The 21,223-nt window shown below is 37.7% G+C and overlaps 1 protein-coding gene across 1 annotated transcript in view; it reads right to left on the reverse strand.

Annotated features, from left to right (window-relative positions):
- Positions 1-19,828, reverse strand: part of SF3B1 (splicing factor 3b subunit 1) — a 37,961-nt gene extending 18,133 nt beyond the window's left edge. Inside the window, exons 1-6 of the mRNA XM_065880259.1 lie at positions 19,746-19,828; positions 8,232-8,398; positions 6,789-6,893; positions 6,309-6,423; positions 4,391-4,470; positions 3,253-3,423 (exon numbers count right to left, since the gene is read on the reverse strand). Of these exons, the coding sequence (XP_065736331.1) occupies positions 3,253-3,423; positions 4,391-4,470; positions 6,309-6,423; positions 6,789-6,893; positions 8,232-8,398; positions 19,746-19,773 (666 nt within the window). The 5' untranslated portion in view covers positions 19,774-19,828. The remainder of the gene's footprint in view (positions 1-3,252; positions 3,424-4,390; positions 4,471-6,308; positions 6,424-6,788; positions 6,894-8,231; positions 8,399-19,745) is intronic.
- Positions 19,829-21,223: the final 1,395 nt, after the last annotated feature.

Consider the following 21,223-nt stretch of genomic DNA (forward strand, 5'->3'; position numbering starts at 1 on the left):
TGAAGCAAAACAAAATCTGTATTTAAATAATTCTGTAAGTTTTGTAGTATACTTTTACATATTTCTTTTAAAGTTAGATGCTCTATCCAACCCAAGAGTTCTATTTAGCTTTATGTTTGCAAATAAGACTCAGTATTTTTTCCTTTCAAAAGATTCTATATAGGGCTTCCTTGGTGGCACAGTGGTTGAAAGTCCGCCTGCCGATGCAGGGGACACGGGTTCGTGCCCCGGTCCGGGAAGATCCCACGTGCGGCGGAGCAGCTGGGCCCGTGAGCCATGGCCACTGAGCCTGCGCGTCCGGAGCCTGTGCTCCGCAACGGGAGAGGCCACAACAGTGAGAGGTCCGCGTACCGCAAAAGAAAAAAAAAAAAAAAGATTCTATATATTACCCAGGGTTGAGAAATTCTCAATTAGATGAGTAAAGAACATAAATTGTTCAAAAGTCTCATTTTCAGCAACTGCTCTTCCTGCTCAATCAGGGAGGAAAAGATGCTTCCTAGTATCCGCTGTAATTCCCACAATCATAATTAAGATGGAGTTGTGTTAAATGAGAAGTGTGAAAGAAAACATGGTCTGAATCTCTACAGCTTTTATGAGATAGACATCAACTCTTGGGTCTCCTTTTCAGTTAAACAGATACCAAAAGGACAAGTTTCTCTTTATTTTTAAAATTTGCACTGAATGTCAGTTTTTAAAATTTGCACTGAATGTCAACCACAGAATTTAAGTTAGTAATAACATATTATACAGAACCAAATCCTCTCATATATCAGCAAGCAAATGGAGAGTCCTCAAGATCTAAAACTAAACTGCTTGGAAATTATGTGCTAGGTTTAGTGTATCTCAATTCTGGGTTTGGGAAAACAATGCCATGGCCTGACACATTTTTCCTTATTTGTAAATAAATCTGCAGTAGCCTATGCTAGAGTCAACAGTGACTTAGACTAGGGTGGTGGGGTCATGAAAAGTGGGTAGATCCTGAATATATTTAAAGGTCGGGCCAACAAAATGCATTTGTGGATAGGATGCCAGGGAAGAGAATAAGAGGAGTATAGGATGATCCTGAAATGATTTCTAAGGGTTTGGTTTGAGCCAATAGACATGGGAGCAGGCTGGAGGGAGTGAGTACAGAAAATCAATTATAAATACTGATTCTGAAATGCCTATCAAATACACATCAAAGTAAATGTGTCAGGTCTGAGGAACAGAGAAGTATGGATGGATTTGTAAATTTGGGAGTTGTCTTATAAAGATAGTATGTAAAGATATGAGTGAGAACCTAGGGAGTTGGTTTAGATGCAAAAGAGACCTGAGGACTTAGCATTAGAGTACCCCAAATTTTAGGAAGCTGAGGAAGATCCAGCAAACAAGACTAAAAAGTAGCAGTCACTGAGGTGAGTATTACAAGAATCAAGAAAGACTGAAGCTCAGAGGCTAGGAAAGAAAAGGGTACCAAGGGACTTCCCTGGTGGTCCAGTGGTTAAGACTGTACTTTCAAAGCAGGGGGCGTGGGTTCAATCCCTGGTTGGGAAACTAAGATCTCACATGCCATGAGGCGCGGCCAATAAATAAATAAATAAATAAATAAATAAATAAATTTTTTTTTTTTTTGGGTTTAAGAGGGTATCAAAGAATGTCGAATGCTACTGATACGCTGCGTAATATGAGGGTTGAGACTTATCTTTGGATTTAGCAACGAGGAGGCTAAGTCATCTTGACAAAAGAGGATTTGGTGGAGCAGTGCAGGCAAAAGCACCAGAGCACAAGTACAGATACACAACTCATTCAAAGCATTCTGTGGTAAAAAGAGCAAGAAATGGGATGGTAGCTGGAAGGGGAAATTATGGTCAAGAGAAGATTTCTTGTGGTATTTTGTTTTTAAAGATGAAGATCAGTAAAATGTGTTTGCTCATGATAATAACCTAGAGTACAGAGAAAAAAACTGATGTTACATGAGAGTCCTTGAGTAATAAGAGATGGGAAATGGCACATAAGCAGATGGGTTAGCTTTAGATGGTCAACCTGTACCAATAGTTCACATTATAAGAGAAGGAAAAGCAAAGATGAGAATATAATACAGGCATACCAGTAGATTTCACAGTGGGAATATGTATACTTTTTTCTTTTTAATTGTTCTTACTTGGGGTAAGAGGGAAATAGAGAGCAAAGTCATAAACTAAAAAAGAAGCAGCTGGGCTTCCCTGGTGGCGTAGTGGTTGAGAGTCCACCTGCTGATGCAGAGGACACGGCTTTGTGCCCTCGTCCAGGAGGATCCCACATGCCGCGGAGCGGCTGTGCCCGTGAGCCATGGCCGCTGAGCCTGCGCGTCCGGAGCCTGTGCTCCACAACAGGAGAGGCCACAACTGTGAGAGGCCCGCGAACCACCCCACCCCACGTCCCCCAAAAAAGCAGCAGCTAAGGAGGTACTACAGGTTTTACAGAGAAAAGCATAAAAAAGTCATCTGAAGGGGAGGGGGACAGAGTTATTGCTTAATGATCACAGAGTTTCCTTGAAGTGATGAAAAAGTTTTGAAAATAAATCATGGTGGTAGTTGACACACACTGTGTCATCAATACCACCGAATTGTACACTTAAAAATGGTTAAAAATGGTAAATTTTATATACATTTTACCACCCAAAAAAAAGTTTCTAGGAAAATCAACTGACGAAGGAAACGTGGTAGCATTATGTATCTGACACCTGTGGTCAGAGACTTAAATAATCCATCTAAAAAATGAGGAAGACCACTGTTATACTCAACCTCCACATAACGTGACATACTTACATATGTATAATTAATATTCCAAAAGGAACATTCCTTTACCCCATGTTATGAACTAAACTATGTCTCCACCAAAAGTCATGTCGAAGCCCTTATCCTCACTGTAACTGTACTTGGAGATTGGACCTTTAGTGAGGTAATGAGGCTAAATGAGGTCACAAGGTTGGACATGAATCTGATAGGACTGGTGTCCTTATAGGAAAGAGACACCAGAGCTCCCTCGCTCTTTCCACGTGTGCAAAGGCCTCTTGAGGACACAGCAAGAAGGCAGATGTGTGCAAGCCGGAAAGAGAGCTCTCACCAGACACTAACCCTGTTGGCACCTTGATCCAGAACTGTGAGAAAATGTCTTCTGTTTAAGCTACCCAGTCTGTGGTTATCTTGTTGTGTCAACAAAAGCAGACTAATATATTCCATGAGAAAAATAAATTTAAAATAGTAATAATAAAAAATAAAAAAAAGAAATTACCTCTGCTTGATCCCAACTTGATAGCTTTTTTGGAGTGGCACCAGGAGTCTGATCAGCTGTTTGATCCCAACGCCGTTTTCGTTTTGAGGGAGGCTGGGATGCTGCTGCTCCATTGACGACTTTTAGTTCTCCAGCTTTAGCTTTTTCTGCTAGCTGTTGCCTAATTTCTCTCTGAAAAATATTTGAATAAACAGTGAGCATCTTTAAAACATTTTCAATATATTCTTATATCATTAGCAGAGTCATTTCTATATAATGCCATTTTATTTTTCACTCATTCTCCTTTCTATGCTACTGTGGACCCATTCCTTATTTTCCCTCTCTTTCCTGTATTTTCAAGTTTTATATACTGTCTTTCCGCACAATAGATGAGCAAATACAGAATTTATTACATAGAGCGCACTGCTTTATATACAGTTAATGAAGTAAAATCTTCAGTCAATGGTCGTGAACCAAAATGCTTCCAGTGAAAAACAGTTTTACATAAAACTCATATAAATAGTAATTAAGACTATGTAATAAGTTAGAAAAGTAATAAAAGTGAAATTTTCAAAATTTTGTTATAAGTATGAAATATTATATATAATATAGTCACAAAAAATACACATTTATTTAGCCTATGATTTTAAAGTAGGGTTCCATTACCGCATTTAATTCATCCAACAAATAAATCTATTATATATTTATAATAAAGTTATGAAAATTAACTATTAAAACAAAACACCGCAATCTCTGCAGGCCAGCAGGAATTCGTTAGAATTCTCCACCCATATTCAAACTAAATTTTATGGAAGAATTAGAGGCTTTTCAAAAAATGATTTTACTCTTTGACTTTTCCCTTACACACTGACTTCAGGCACACACCATCAATCCACCCCCAGATATATCCACTGTAAGATATATATGCATATACATGTGGCCAAGGGGCCAGGCACTAGAAAAGGATAGTATAGAAATATGAAAAGCTTAATTTGGGAGGTGTTAGAATTTTGAATAAGGTTCTTTCTCAACTTAATTTTTATTAATAATGTTAAAATATTACTTGTGCAGCAAATAAAAAGGAAACATGAAAGTCTCTTAATCTCAACTTTCTTTACATACTTTCAAGACCATTAAAATAAAAAGCAGGTTCACAGACCTCTTCTTTAGTTAAATGTTGTTCTCGCATTACATCCATGTAAGTCCTAGCATTCATTTTAGGATCAGGGGTCTTCCCTCCTGCAGAAAAGAACAGCAACAGGACAAGAGTACAATAAATAAAAGATAATTAGGTTCAACTGATTTATCTGCCCTGCTCTAATATTACATTATTCCATAATCATTTAATTTATTTTTTGATGGAAAACTTTAATAATTACACATCTTACTTTTTATTGAGTTTGCTGATCAATTTAACCTGTTTGAACACAAACATATCTACAGCAGTTTAAAACAAATATTTTAATGCATATAAAAACAAAATGACAGCACAGTTTAGAGTCTTCAGAAGTGATGGGTTCCTGGGTTGCTAATCCGGAATACGTACACTTTCGTGCCTTTGTCTCCATCAGCAGTTCTGACTTCAAGCAGCAGAATAGAAGCCTAGAAAATTATCTCTTTACCATTAGTAACACTTTGGAAAGATATTTATATTCAAAACATTACCTGTTGCAAGCTGTTAAAATCCTGACTACAAGTAACTATGACTAGATAAGTTCTTCATACAATGTTCTAAAACAGTTATAGTTTAGAAAATCTGATTTTTAAAAATATACCTCTAATCTTATTCTGATGTCATGTTACTAAAAAGGGCTTCATGATTTTTACTTTTTGTTGACCCAGAAACATATTTTTATTTTCTTAGAAAGTATAAATAACAACTGGAAACATATTACTTGAAATATATTACTTCTACCAGTTATTATGATGCATACAGAAAAAAAGTGGTGTACAAAGAGATGTGTTAGTCTCTTGGCTAAAGTTTCAGTATTTGCTTTTCAAACTTCAAAATATCTTAAAGAAGCCCAAACAATATATAACAAGATTCACAGAGGCACACTACGTTTTAGAAATGTGATAATTAGCTATACAAGTAGTATAGCATCACAATTTAGGAAAAACTAATAAAGGTCTAAGACATTTCCTATGCTGAAGATCATGCCCAATTGGTAGTGTCATTCTTTCTGACACTATCTCTGATAAGACTTCCTTTGGAATACTTTTTCACCATAATCTAGAGAGGATGTGTTGAACTGCACCCTTAAGAATGCAGACAGGACTGGCATATAGCAGTACTGCTGTAGGAAAGAAATTAAGGACAGTTAGTATGGGCCTGTGAATTCTGACATACATGTTTAAATCAATTACAATTATGCAAGTAAAAAAAAGAATATCCCTAATAATTCATGCAGGCTGAAAGTCTAATATGTAAACCTGCAGCAGAATCTAATTTTAAGAAACAGGCACCTAACTTTGATCTTGAAACTCACTCACCTGAGGAAAGCTTCCATCAGGCTCACTATGCCCCTTGTGCTGACCTGCACACTAAAATTAGCAAAACAGACTCCAACTATTAAAAATATCAAAGTCTTTGTATACATACTTTTGTTTTAACTTTAAGTATGCTTAGAGCAAAGTAGGTGCATTTACTAAACTATATTTAGAGCAATATGAGGGGAGCTCTAATGTGGAAACAGTTTCTCAAAAGTAACAATCCTAAAAATCTAAGACTTGGAATGAAAACTTTCAATAATTTGAAAGTATTTTGAGCAGAAAAACACATTTGTTCAAAGTAAAGAAAGCGTACCCAAAACAAAAGTAAAAGAAAAACCTTTAACCCTTTGCGTTTCTATGGCATTGGCTCATTAGTTTCTTGTCCTTCTACCTGGAAAGAAAACTGGCATTATAAAGATGAAGAATATGGCATCTGTGACTTCAACCAAATCTATACAAATCTATAAGGGGGATTTTTAAAAAGAAAAGCAAATTCATAAGCATGCCAAAAAAAATCAAAGGGCTAAAGACAACTTAACACAAATAAATTTCTGAATACTTATAGAAAAGTGGGAAAGAATTACCATCTGCAAAAGGATCAAGACGCTCTGGGGAAATTATCATGGTCCGCCTGTGCTTTTTGTATTCATCTTCCCGATCTGCAATCTTCGGAGGTCGGTGCTCAGCAAATGGATCATACTGAAAAGAGTATGTCTCACTTAACACTCACTTATTAAATAACCAAAGAGAATGTCACAAACAAAAATCAGAACATTATAAAACATGTAAAAATGTTTAATAAATACCTAATATTATGTATCATTTTTCAGATAAATGCTAATGTGAAAAAATAAGGCATATGGAAATGAGACAATTTCCATAGTTCAATCCTTCATGAAATGATCACCTTTTTGAAATAAACTACTAATTCTCCCAAATCAACTCTCCTCAGACACTGTAATAACTTGATTCCTAAAATATGTGACTTTCCATTGGAATTGAGACGTTCAGTTTTCTTTAGCTGAATAAACTTTGGTTTTAACTTAAAAAGAAAAAAAAGTCACCTGTTCTGTTGACTGTGGTATATCATTAAGCAATGCCACAGGGGCATGATATCCTGGCTTCTTCTGACCAAGCAAACTTGTAGATGATGAGTAGTCATCGTCATCCTGCAACGAATGCCCCCAGAAAGCCACAAACAAAAACGTCAGAACTTAAAAACTAGAAACAACACACAAAGATTCAATATGAAATCAAAAGACAACGTGATGAAACTTGTTAACACTTAGGGTTTTTTTTCAACTCAAAAAGTTAATAAAGAAATTTAGTTCTCTATATTCTTTTAAAAATACAAAACAAGGAATCCTTTCTGTAAATAAAGTAGGTATGGACTAGAAAAACCTGAGCATTTCATCTTCTCACAGAGCGCATAATGAAATTTGTTTTCAAATTTGGAAAATACAAACAGCTTATTTAGAACTCTCCAGTTTCCTTGTCTTTTTAACTCTTTTTTAAAAAACATGATTTAACCACAGAAACAAGTAAAATGTAATTAATTGTAAACGTATTTATTTCCCTAATAGTAGGTTTAAACAGAACAATGTTATACTATTATTTTACTAAGGTAAGAAGTGCAACAATGGATGGATCTCAAGAAGATCTTAACACCTCATTAATTTTATTCAAAAATGAAATGACAACTTCCCGCTCAGCGTCTAGAACACAGAGCCATCACTGCCTCTTACCATTAAGGTACGATAATGCAAATATAAGACTGATCAGCTTCTAGAAATTTTGCCTTTGGAACTTTAAAATTTTTCTTAAAAAAAAAAGTTCTAACCATAAAATTAAATATGGCTTGAATTTCATAAAAATAACAAGTTTCATAATCTATGTACATAGATTACTGAACCACACGAAAATGATCAGCTATTTCACCAAATTTGGATGTTTGAAAATGGTGTGACGAAGTATAAGCTATGTGGAATATATGAAAACACTTTAAGAGATGTATTTCAAAATGAGAGGCAAGTCCCCCTTCAGAGTAACTAAACTAGGCATGAAAAGCCCATTAATATGAGTAACAAGAAACAGTCCACTCATGTTAAGATGTCAAGGGGGGAAAAAACAGCACCAAGTTTTTTGGAAACAAGTCAGAAATCAAAAGTCACAAGCACAGACGGCTGTTTAAAATGAAGTCACTTCTCACTGGGCTACTCTAGATAGAGCTCAGTAGGTAACAATAAGGATTTACTTTACAATGGTTAATGATTTCCAGGTGCTTTGCTGGATAAACTAGTTTTAATAAAGATTCAGAACTGAGCACTTCCAGAAGTTTCTTAGAAGAGAAGGACGCTTTCGACAGTTTTATCCTCCCAAAGGAAGATCTCCCAATCTCCAAGATGTCTCCCCAGATTAAACCAGATGACTCAAAACAGAAGATTCCTTTATATTTCTTGCTCTCCTTCAAAATAATGCTTGGACTGTTTATATACTTTGTAACTTACATCTTCAAGTTCAGTTGCAGCAATAGATGTCACGTATCCAGCAAACCTGCTGTCACTTCCACCATAAATTTCCTGGTCATAATAACCTGTAGAATCAAGGCCCACTCCTTGAGCTTCATCAAGAGCTGCCTTCTTTCCTTGAATTTCTCGAATCTGTGCTTCAATATCTATAACAAAATTAATAAAATCTTCTTAATCTCATTTTCCAAAGAGCACTCAACACAATGCATTTTTCTACTGAGTATTATCAAAAACTCTTCTAAACACAGAAACTTCAAAATAATCATTCCATAAGGGGTTAGAGTAACTATACAAAGTATTGATTTTTAATAAATTTAATACATCTCCACCCAACAGACAATACTTATGCACACAGAGGAGATGCTTACTACTTCACCAACTACAAGTTACTCTCACCTTAAGAATGGGTTACCAAAGTTCATTATACTACCGCTGAATTCTAAGCTTTTCCTGCTTGAAAAAATAATACTGTTAATGTTGATTAAGGGACCAAGTACAACACTCAAGATTATTTAAACTCAACACTACCAGAAAGGTAAAAACAGTACTGTGGAGAGTGGTTCGCAAACTTAAACGGGCAACAAATCATCTACACGTTCTGATTTTGTTAGAATGCAGTAGGCCTATATCATATCAGACCCAAGTTTCTGCATTCCTAACAAGCTCCTAGGTGATGTCCTAAACATCTTCAACAGCAAAACAATAAAGGATAAAATCTAAATTCTTAAACACGTAATACAGAGCCTTACACAGTTTGGCTGCAACCACCATCACATTAGATTTATGATTAAGAGTCTGAGCTTTAGACTCAAAATGTATGCCTTCAAAGGCTCTTTCTCTGCTAATTAATACGTTATTTAACCTATGTATCTCAGTTTCCTACAACATAAAGTTTTGTTTTAAGGACTGAAGGACATAATGAGCATGAAACACTTAAGCATTCAGTGAATGAATTAACTCTTGCCATGTCTCACTCCCCAAACACCGTGTCTAGCCATAGGTCTGACATTCAGAAGATGCACATGGTTGACTTCCCTGGTGGCGCAGTGGTTAAGAATCCGCCTGCAATGCAGGGGACACGGGTTCGACCCCTGGTTTGGGAAGATCCCACATGCCGTGGAGCAACTAAGCCCATGAGCCACGACTGCTGAGCCTGAGCTCTGGAGCCCGGGAGCCACAACTACTGAGCCCATGTGCTACAACTACTGAAGCCCACACGCCTAAAGCCCATGTGCTGCAACGAGAAGCCACCCCAACGAGAAGCCTGCGCACTGCAACAAAGAATAAGCCCCGCTCGCCGCAACTAGAGAAAGCCCATGCACAGCAATGAAGACCCAAAGCAGCCAAAAAAAAAAAAAAAAGATGCAAATGTGGTGAATGAAGTATCAACTCTTTTCAACTGCTTTTTTAATTTTTCAAGACTGAAAAAAATTAAAGCAGTACAATGAACACCCACTCTCTTCACTTACATTCATCAACTGTTTATGTATATAAGACATAAAACAAATAACGTGTGTACATGCAACTTTTCTAAACCATTTAAAACCCCTAATATTTCAGCATGTATTTCCAGATCTAGAACATTCTCCTACATAACCACAATAGTATTAACAGCTCAAGAAATTAAACCTAGATATGACATCATCTAAAATACAATCCAGTTTCATATCTCCCCAATGGTCCTAGTAACATCCTTCATAGATGGTCCCTTCTTTGATCCATGATCCTATCAAGAACCACACATTGCATTTAGTTGTCATGTCTCTTCAGTCTCCTTTGAATACTGACTAGTCTTCCAACCTTTTTTTAAGTCTTTCCAGACAACAGATAACTTTAAATTACAAACTAACGTTTCATTTTAATAATATGAATAACATATACATGTGTAAAGAAAAAGAGTTTCTACTGCCAGTGATCTGTGGCCTAACAAATCGATGTTTCAATTTGTGCTAGCTTGCGCTAGCTCATTACCTTCAACTGAATTAAGTCATTTAAAAAGTTTTTAAAAGCTCATTTACTAGTTTGCAAGGACCAAAAGGAAAAAATTCAAGTGGCACAAATGCCCAACCCCCTCCCCCAGCTAAGGGAGAAAACCTTCTCTAGTTCCTCAAGATGGGGTGTGGTTTAAAGTAGAAAATGTAATAACATTATCTAGTCGGAGGCACAGCTTGTGGGAGCAAGTCTCAGAAACTCAATATAATGCAACAGGGTTAACACTGAAATTAGCAGTCCCAGTTTGTAAACACATCTCAAAATTTTTATACTGTGTCACAGCACCGCCAGCACCACGCATTTTTCCTGCATTTCTCCCTTCAAAACTGTTACAGCAGCACAGGCAGCCAGGGACCTCCACCACGATTAATCACAAACAGAAATATCCTCACTTGAGCTGGCTGATTCATTTTACTATTCTCTCTACTGTTGCTTCTGTTTTAAGTATTTATACATATATATATATGTAAGTTTTAACCCGTATTTGCTCCCTTCCCTCACCCCCTAGGAACACTTTTTCCCCGGTATAATACAAGGAAACCTCTCAGGGATTAGTAGATTGGCTAAAGGGTGAGTGGAGATCTACCCTTCATTTTTTCCTTTTTTGAGCATTTCCATTTCAGCAATGTATGAAGCTTTTTTTTTTTTTCCAACCACTAGGTACATGTATCACTTTTAAGTAAATAGGTTCTTTTTAACCACAAAAACTCAATATAATGCAACAGGGTTAACACTGAAATTAGCAGTCCCACTGCTACCACAAATGCTACCGCCATCAGGATCCAGGCAAGAAACATAAACGGGTCAATCAGGCCAGCCAAATAGTATGCCATCTCCCCTCTACAGCATCAGTGTGGTCTACTGACCACTTACATCGAAATCACCTGGGGCACCTGTTACAAGGACAGACTCCTAAGCCTCAGACACACTAAATCAGAACCTCCAATGTATGAGCCCAGGCTTCCACATTATTAATAAACACCCCAGGAAACTCATACCTAGCCCATCATCCCTCCATTTCCAGCCCCAGCCCACTCTCACCAGAATCACCAATTTTATACTTTCTTCTAGGTCACATACAACTAAAAAACCAGGAAGGGGAACTGTTTCATAAAAACTGCATCACACCACACCTACCATTGTGCAGTGTTCTGCCCCACCAACACATCACAGTTTTATTTTCCTTCTAAAGAACTTTTCCATTATAAGTTTTCAATAGCTATTATCCTTTCTTGGAAAATATATTTATTCAGAACTACTTTCATCTACTGAATTTTACCTACTGATTTTATGTCCTTACTGATTAGCAACAGTTTTCTTACAAAGGTACACAAATACTGAATTAGCATTTGTATAAAGCCTGTATGAACTGTGACTGGATACTTATTGAATCAAATGGGGCTAGGCAGCTGTTCATGGTTAAATTCTGAGGGCGAGGTTCATTACTAAATTTCAACAGGTTATGTATATGGTTCAACCAGTTACTATTTCTGTATCTTTATCTGTATGGATTAAAGTCCAAAAAGTTAGTGGATTTTGTTTTGCATTGTAAACTGCAGCACATTTACAAAAATCGTGTTATCCACAAAATTACAATAGATTCCACAAAACTCAGCAGTTACACAAGTGACAGAATTAAAAACTAGAAAACCCTGTAATTATTTCTTAATAAAACTTGTGCCAAAATACCAAACATAATACAATCAAATATTTATGAGCAAACAAATGTATCAATATGTTCATAAATAAGGTAACTTTGTTTTGTTTCCAAAATAAATTAAAATTTGTGGAATACAGCAAAATATTAAGAATTGGTAAAGCTGGGCAATGGGTTACACTATGTTCACAACATTTTTTCCTACACTTCCCTGTATTATATGTCATAATAAAAATGTAACTTTCAATCTGTAGAAGTCATTAAAAGTAATTTTTCTGGGCTTCCTTGGTGGCACAGTGGTTGAAAGTCCACCTGCCGATGCAGGGGACATGGGTTCGTGCCCCGGTCCAGGAGGGTCCCACATGCCGCGGAGCGGCTGGGCCCATGAGCCATGGCCGCTGAGCCTGTGCGTCCGGAGCCTGTGCTCCGCGGCGGGAGGGGTCCCAGCAGTGAGAGGCCCGCGTGCCGCAAAAAAAAAAAAAAAGTAAATTTTCTAATTTTTCTCCCAGCAAGGGTTTATAAAAAACTGGGAAAGAGAAAAAAGTTGTCTTTAACTCCTTACTTTCAAAGCTAACACTAAATTACAGCTACTGATATGCAGGTATTCCTGTACTTTCTTAAAATACGAACTAAAAATAATCAAATAGATAATTTCTGACAGCAAACGATGAACGCATAAGACTTGATACCAAGTATGAAAAAAAAATGAGGTGGAATATATTCAAAAGAATAACCAGAGGTCTAAGATATTAAATTAAAAACTTGGACTTCCCTGGTGGCACAGTGGTTAAGAATCCCCCTGCCAGTGCAAGGGACACGGGTTCGAGCCCTGGTCCGGGAAGATCCCACATGCCACGGAGCAACTAAGCCCATGCGCCACAACTACTGAGCCTGCACTCTAAAGCCTGCAAGCCACAACTACTGAACCCAAGTGCCACAACTACTGAAGCTCGAGTGCCTAGAGCCCGTGCTCCACAACAAACAGAAGCCACCACAACGAAGAGCAGCCCCCACTCCCACTCGCTGCAACTAGAGAAAGCCCGCACAAAGCAAGAAGACCCAACACAGCCAAAGGAAAAAAAAAATTTTAAATAAAAGACTTGAGGAGGCAAACAAAGAAGGAAATGTTTATGCTAATCTGTTCCCACCTAATCCCTTTCCAATTTAGCATCTCTGTAATTCAAGACATTCAGATGTGAAAATAAAAAAAATGGACAGTCTGCTAGACACCATAGACTAGGACCTCCTAGTGGCCACACATATGATTGCCAAGAGCTGGCACTGTAATCCACCCAAACCCATAAATATTCCAGGCTTCATGTTGTGCACATCAAGTTTGTGCTTTTTTATTACCAAGTAGCATTCCATTGTACTACAGTGTGTTTACCCATTCTCTATGGGGCATTCAAGTTGTTTGAGTTTGTAGAGGCTGCTGTAAACATCAGTGTACAGGTTTTTGTGTGAACACAGGTTTTAATACCACTTGGGTAAATACCTATGAGCAGGATTGCCGGGTCTTATAACAAGTATTTGTTTCATTTTATCACAAACTCTTGGTTTACTTAAGCAAGTTTAAGGACAGAGGAGAACTGAATTATTCTGTACAACAGAAGAATTTTGAGAAATGAAATGGAGAAGAGGAATTAAGAGAACAAGTAAAATGAAGAAAAGCTGGGGTAAGTGAAATTATAAAATTCCAGTTTTATGGTGTTAAAGAAAGGGTAACAGAAGGTAGAAACATCTAATACGGATTTCTAAGTTATCTGATTATCTGAATGAAAGCCTCACTTCTGTTCTCCACCCAACCCTACCCCCATCTTCAGTAAAGTCTACTGAGGGGGAAGGAGGCTTCTATAGTAGGACTCTTGGTTACTAATGCTGAACACTTAAAAAGAAAGCAGGGATTCCTTATCTTAACAGCAGACTTGGAATCCTAAAATTAAAATTATGCATAGTCCTTCAAATACCCAGAGTTGGAAGTGGTTAAAAAAAAAAAAGCCTTAGACAAGAAATCAAAGTACTAGTTAAGTATTAGACTTGTATTTACCAAAGAGCCTGAAAGAGCCTCACTAAAGGAGGATCCTTGAGGGTAAACGGTCAAGGGGTTTTGACCGGGGTCAAAACGGGGTTTTTCTTAAGTTGGTATTCGTATTTTAAGGCATGTCTATCACTGGGAGTCCAGAAAAAAATGACACACACACAAAAAACTATTTCAGGTAGCAGTTAAGCTTATTAGAAAATTTTGAGATTATATTCATTGCCATTAAAATTATAGTGGGACGGGCACCTGAGTTTCCAAGTCCTTTGTTAGAGCTCCTTGCCATGGCTAGTCCAACCTAAAGCTGAAGTATGATTTCAGAACTGTGCTCACTTCAAAACCCAATAATATTCTTGGAGCTTCCCTTGCTTGTGGGCCTACTGACACCTTGACTGCAGCAGTAGTGGTGGGAGAGTCTAAGAGAAAGTTGTGTTTTTATTGCCATCTTCTCTTTTCCCTCTAGACTGTGGGAAACTCTACAGGACAAAGATACTGCAACAAATTAATGGCAAGAAAAAGAGATGGAGGAACAAAGATTTTAAGACTAATCACAATGTATGAACTTTATTTGGAACTTGATTCCCAACACTGATGGATATTTTATTATATTAATTTTAGGTGCAATAATGGTTTTTTTTTTTTTTCTTATTTGGCCACGCCACACAGCTTGTGGGATCTCAGTTCCCCGACCAGAGACTGAACCCGGGCCACGGCAGTGAAAGCACAGAATTTTAACCACTAGACCACCAGGGAACTCCCAACAATGGTATTTTTTAAAGTTGTTACATTTTAGAGATACACACTGAAAAATGTATGGATAAAATGATACATCTTGGATTTGCTTCAAAATAATGGGAAAGGTGGAAAAGACCAGTGAAGAGATTAAACAAAAGTGGCCTTGCCTCTACAACTGTTCAAGCAAGATGATTAGATGATGGGCACAACGTGGGGGTTTATTTTATTATTCTATTTTTGTATATGTTTTCAATTTTCAATAAAAAGTTAAAATTTTTTAAAAGCATAGTTTTAAGTTTCTCCCTTTTTCCTCATTCTTGGTTCTCCTTTCTTCTAACCCTTTGAAACCACACCCTCTGACCCCATGCAACAGAAAATAAAATCTCTCTCTTCTCTGAAATGGAGTCCTCTGCTACATATAAACAGAGTTTTTTTAAGTTCTTTTACGTAATAACTTTAATCTTAAAAGTTCCAATTCTTTTTCTTTGTCATTTTCTTTCTTTTCCAGCCTTACTGATCTTGCAAATGATGGTAACGTAAAATCTTCTAAATGTTAATATATATTTTAAAAACTAAATTTGCTCCAATGATCTACAAAAAATAAATGTCATTATTCAATTGAAACCCCTCTTTTTGGAGAGGAATTCTGATCCTAGGAATATTTTCAACTATCAGAGAACAAATCCTTCCCTAGGAGATAAAAATTAATTGTGAATTAATGAATAAATTTATGAACTGGCCCATTTGAAATCTCCATTCAATAAATAAATTTCCATTTTTCATTTACTTAAAAATTACTGTATTACTTTTATAATCCAAAAAATGTGATAACTTAAAATTTTAAATTATAGACATTTTTCTGACATAAATACATCAAATGTTTTATCTGGGAACTGAGTTTGACATCAAAAGACAGTACTGCTGGAACTAGGGGTCTTTTAAAAGATGGGCAACATCTAACCTACTGTTTGTATTTTAAACTAAGACCTAAATATCAAACTCTGAGATAAACCACCACTGGTCACATCTTATACACCTGTTTAACTGCTCCCCACCAATTCCATTCTACTACTGGTTTCCCTTTCTGTGCCTTTTCTTTCTTCTATGTCTCAACATTGCTAAGTCCAGCTTGCAGCACTTCCTCCTCCTTGATACATCTTTATTCCTCATTTTTAATCTGTATTATTTGCAACGTTCTAATTACTGTTCATTATGTGTTACACAGACACAGCCTTTGGATGTTAATCACTCACTGACACCTTTCAGTCTGGCCCGTAAGTGACATCTAATCTCCACCAATCAGAAGCAGGTGGTGAGCAAGGATTTCTCAAATATGAGACTTCCAAAAGACATCCAGAAAAATAGAAAGTATATTCTGTATACCAACACTCAATCTTTTCCTTCAACAAAACCCCACTAGGACAACTAACTATACGGTAAATTATCTTACTAAACACTACAGATAACAGTTCCTAAATGATTAATTCCTAACTAATATCAATGAAATTAATTCTTAAATAATTCTACAGGAAAAATTTTTTTCAAAATCTTTAAGCAATTTCTTTTCCTTTTTATTTTGACTAGCAACATTCATCCTGAATATCTACAAAACCAAAACAGTAACTATTCTGGACACAGGAAAATAAAAATCTCAGAAGATTCAGAGTAACAAAATGATTATTCCAAGCCATTCTGCAAGCAAGAGACTAAGGGAGAAAACTTTTTCAGCCTTGTGATGCCCCCCAAAATCCATTCAAGGGATAGAGTGGCAAAACAAGCCAATATATGGGATTTTTGGATAATCCATCTATTTTCCTTTCCGAACAGAAAACTGTGTATTCTCTCATGGGCCAAAATCACCAACAGCTGAAGAACTGCTGAATGGCAAGATTATGCACATTAATAACTATATACACTTGACACAATTTAACATGCAGAAAGGGATTATATTCGACTTGAATAAGTCCAGCTCTTTTTATATTTCAACACTGGAAAGCATAAGCCACACTGACCCAGGATAAAAAAATAATTGGGTTGGTTAAAGAGGATGTTCAGGCTTGATCTTAACAGAAATATTTGAAAGGAACATGACAACACGAAAAAAAAAGTTATCAGTTTGGTTCAATGATGGGAAGTAATAGTCTGTGAAAAGAACCACATTGGAAGGTACAACAATAACCTACTGCAGTTTGAAGACAATATTACTTACTTCACAAGACTCAATTACAAAGTACTGATGCAGCCATTAATTTAACAATAAATTATAAGGTACAACAGAGCAATGTCTTTACCAGCAACATTATTTAGAAAAGATTATATAATCTTTATTTAAAAAGGCAACATGATAGACAACTCTAAGACAAAAATTAAACAAGTATTACACATTGTAAAAAGTTTCTCCAGGGAGTTCTCCAGCAGTCCAGTGGTTAGGACTCGACACTTTTACTGACGTGGCCCGTGTTCAACCTCTGGTGCAATAACTAAGATCCCGCAAGTTGAGCAGCACAGCCCAAAAAAAAAAAAAAAGTTGCTCCACTGAGGTTCACATTCAAGACCTCCTCTCAACTGCTTCAATAACCTAAAAAGTTGCCCTTACTCCCTTTAGGTCATCCTTCACTCTGCAACCAATGACTTTCCTAAATCACGTAAGTAATCTGTTACCTGGGAGGATGAGGAGAGCACTTTATCCTGTAGATATCCGAAGGCCAAAGCGAAACCTAGCTCAGCGTCCAAAGCCTTCCCTAATCTGATGCTAACCTAACATTTCCTCCTCTGAGCTCAGGAGGTTCCCAAAATATAAGTCCTACTTCCCACCTATCTTAGCCAAACAGATGTATCCAAACCTACCCAATCGTTCAAGTTTGTGTCCCCTTTCTGTGACACCCTTAATACTTACGGTATAAATTAATCTCTCAATAGTGTTGATAAAATATTCAGCACTCATCACGCACGAGGTACTGTCGATACCAAAGTACACTTTCTGTACACAGCTTCAAAGTGGAAGAGAAAACCTTAACACAATAGAATATTCTAAGTAATAACGATTTATAGAGTGCTGCAGTAGCAGCACAAAAAACAAACACCAAGAAACTAATTCTGCTCCAGGTTATCAGACATGGCTTAACAAGTGAAAACAGAGATGGACCTTGAAGGACTAGCGTTCTCCAGGAAAATGTCATGAGGAAGGAGCAAGAAACTATGTAACATTCATCACTAACATTCATCCCACTGTATTATACTCCTAAGTGATGGACAATATCTTGTATACAGACAGTATTCAGATGTGAAACTGAACGCTCCAATACTTTCTTTATGGCCTCAGCTAATTCATATTGATAGGAAGCATAATCCCAAATAAGAGAGCAATTTTGGTAAATGAATTGCAATCTTCTGTAGACCAAAACTTTCAATTGGGTTTCTAAAACGCAGGAAAACTAATCATAACTTTGATTTTCCTATCCAAAAGTATCTTATGATAAAGATACCAATAAACAAGTAATCAAAGACACAAAATGCCCCAAATAAATAATCTACTCCTGAATAAACAAGAATAGCCAACATCCTTACTTTTTCTAATTATTTTGCAAAAAGTATGTTTGAGATAGTCTAAAGACAGAAATGCCTAAAAAACACTTCAGGGTTAAAACAGTGTTTAAATCCCAAATACCTAACAAGAATAATAAAAATATTAAAGTTATTGCCACTTCATTAGCCTGTTTCTTAAGTTGCAGAAAGCTAGACTTCAGTTCCCATAGGTGATACAATTATTAATAGCCCCAACCAACATTTCCAGATGCATCTACTTTTTCCCTCCTTGCACTCTCTTTTCCCGCTACAGCCAACCACTCAAACACATCTTTCACGACTCACTGCCTAGGTACAAGATGGTCTCTCGGGCTCAAATGTCCTCCCCTAATTTAAAACCGATTGATCCTTTTAGACCAGGGACACCTCACCTCCTCTATGAAACAGCCCTAAGTATAAATTAATTACTCCGTTCGTTACCCAGGTTCCCAGAACATGTTGCTTATACTTTTTTTAAGCATTCATTTGCCTCATATAATAATGAAGATGTATACATATCTGTTTCCCCACTAGGCTGTAAAACTTGATGGCCTTAGTCTTTATTACCTCTCACAGACTAACCCCGAGCCAGGAACCTAGAAACGATGTGTGAAATAGTGACTCTTGGAAGCTCGTGTTTGATGAAAATTTCAGATTCCAAGTCAGAAATCAAGGAATGCAGCTCCAACTTCCCATGCCTCATCTTTTCTCAACAGTGACCCTACTTCCTGTCATTTCTGGATACTCCCTGACGGGGGACTCCAGCCTATTCCCAACATTTTCCTAATGCATACTCTGTATTCCACAAAACGACCAACTACTTCAAATGCTTTGGCCATTAATGTGCCTTTCTCTCTTCCACCAATAATATGGTGGGAAGAAAAAGACCTTTGCTTTCTTTGGAGGAAGAAAACGACCCATATTACACTAAAAGTGATCCAGCGAGGGAAAAACTACCAGATTTTATTCCCAAATTATTTCGAACAACAACAACAAAAAACCTAGATAAGTATCTTGGACGCATGAAGTCATGCAGATTAACCAAGGTTAAGAGTAATGGGCCGCAGTCTGACTAAACTCGACTGAAGGCTGCCCGGAAAGCGGCTGCCGTATTTCAGTGCTTTTCTGGCTCTCCCATGCACAAACTATGCCAACGGCAGTTCCGAGAGGCGAGGAAGACTTTGTTCCCACGCGCTCTTCCCCGCTCCCTTGCCCAAGAATCTTCCTCAGAGGGCCGTTTAACGAGGCCCCCGGGTCAGAGAAGAATGCAACGCTGAAGCAGCAGCTCCCGAACACTGAACAAAGCGCCTGTCGGGGGTGTACGAGTAGGACGCCATTACGCGGGGCAGTGGCCTGCGCCGCTGGCGCCGAGTAGACGACGCGGGCCCTGAAGAGCGGGTTCGGGCCCCCAGAAAAGGAACCACAGGAAGAGGCAAAAACCTAGGAAGCCAAAGTCTTAGCAGGTTGGGCAGCGGAGAACCTACGTAACAAGGAAAAGACCGCTTACCTTCGTGGGTTTTCGCGATCTTCGCCATTTTGTCCACTCGAACACACAGACGGAACTGGCGCTCCCAAGAACTTCCGCTCGTCGCCGCTGCCACGGAGAAAAACAGCTGGGGGCCGCTCTCCACGCAAGCGCCAAGCGGGAGCGCGCTCCGTCGATGACACGTGACAGAATAGCCACCTAGATAGAACAGAGAGGTGCATTGTGGGTGGAGGGAGGAGCCAGGGTGGGGCCCGGAGGCGGTTTTCCCGGTAAACCAGAAAAGGGCTAGGTGAGCCTTGGTGCCTTAAAGTGGGTATACTCTGCCCTGGAGTAAAGTGGATTACACCAGAGTATACCAGGGCAGTTAAAAACAGTCACTGAAAGAAACATTACGGTTTCAGGGCTGGGAGAAGCCTCAGGCCTTCAATTCCCTTCCTCCAAATTCACCGGACCGGCGTTCTGGAGCCAAACAAAAGCTTTCTTTAGCATGTCTCAGATGTTGCAGTGCTTAGTTGCAGAAACAGTTACAACAGTCTCATCCCTCGCGCTGTAATTCAAGGTCATTTTTCTTTCTTTCTAAATACCATTTGGATAGGAGTTTCGTCTACAATATAGGTTCCCAAACACTACTGTAATTCACATAAAGTTGGTAAATTGTTGCTAATCCCGTAAATCCCATAAAGTGGAAAACTGTGGCTAATCCCATTTAAGAAATGAGAGAAAAAACTGGGGCGGGGGGTATATATAAATTGTGCAATATCACACAGTTATTAAGTTACACAGCAGGAACTCTGCCAGTCTTTTAAAGCCTTTTTAAACTTTCTGAGTTCTTAGAAAAGCCCTGGTCGTCAGCATTAACACTAATGAAATGCCTCTCTTAATCCTAAACGTCATTCCTAAATCAGGAATTTTTAAAAGATAAAAATACAGCGGTGGGGTGGATAGGGAGGGTGGGAGGGGGACACAAGAGGGAGGAGATACGGGGATATATGTATATGTATAGCTGATTCACTTTCTTATGAAGCAGAAACTAACACCATTGTAAAGCAATTATACTCCAATAAAGATGTGAAAAATAAATAAATAAAATATATGCTAAAAAAAATACAGTGGTCTTTTTTCTTCTAAGCATCAGCTATACGAGGAGAGCATAAGCTTGTATTGTCACACTGGCCTTGGACTCTGAAGAACAAAAGAACTTAAGAGGGAAGTTGGTACTGGAAGCAACCTTGTAAAGCAGGTAAGGGTCAGGTTATAGCTATCACAAAGAAAACAGTTTACCTTGCTGTGTGACTGACTCAATACAAATATGTAGTAGAAACTTTAGTAACAAAAAAGTGAGATTTTTTTTATTAGCATCAACGAAAAAATCAATTTGATGGGTTAAAGTTTTCATTTGTTTGATTTAATTGTTTTAATTTAGGTTAAACAGTAGCCGGAGGAAGAAGGGGATGAGATAAGAGAGGAACATGTAGATTATGCCTATTGTTGATAAGTTC

This window comes from Phocoena phocoena, chromosome 7 (genome assembly GCF_963924675.1).
Source record: "Phocoena phocoena chromosome 7, mPhoPho1.1, whole genome shotgun sequence".
Lineage (NCBI taxonomy): Eukaryota > Metazoa > Chordata > Mammalia > Artiodactyla > Phocoenidae > Phocoena > Phocoena phocoena.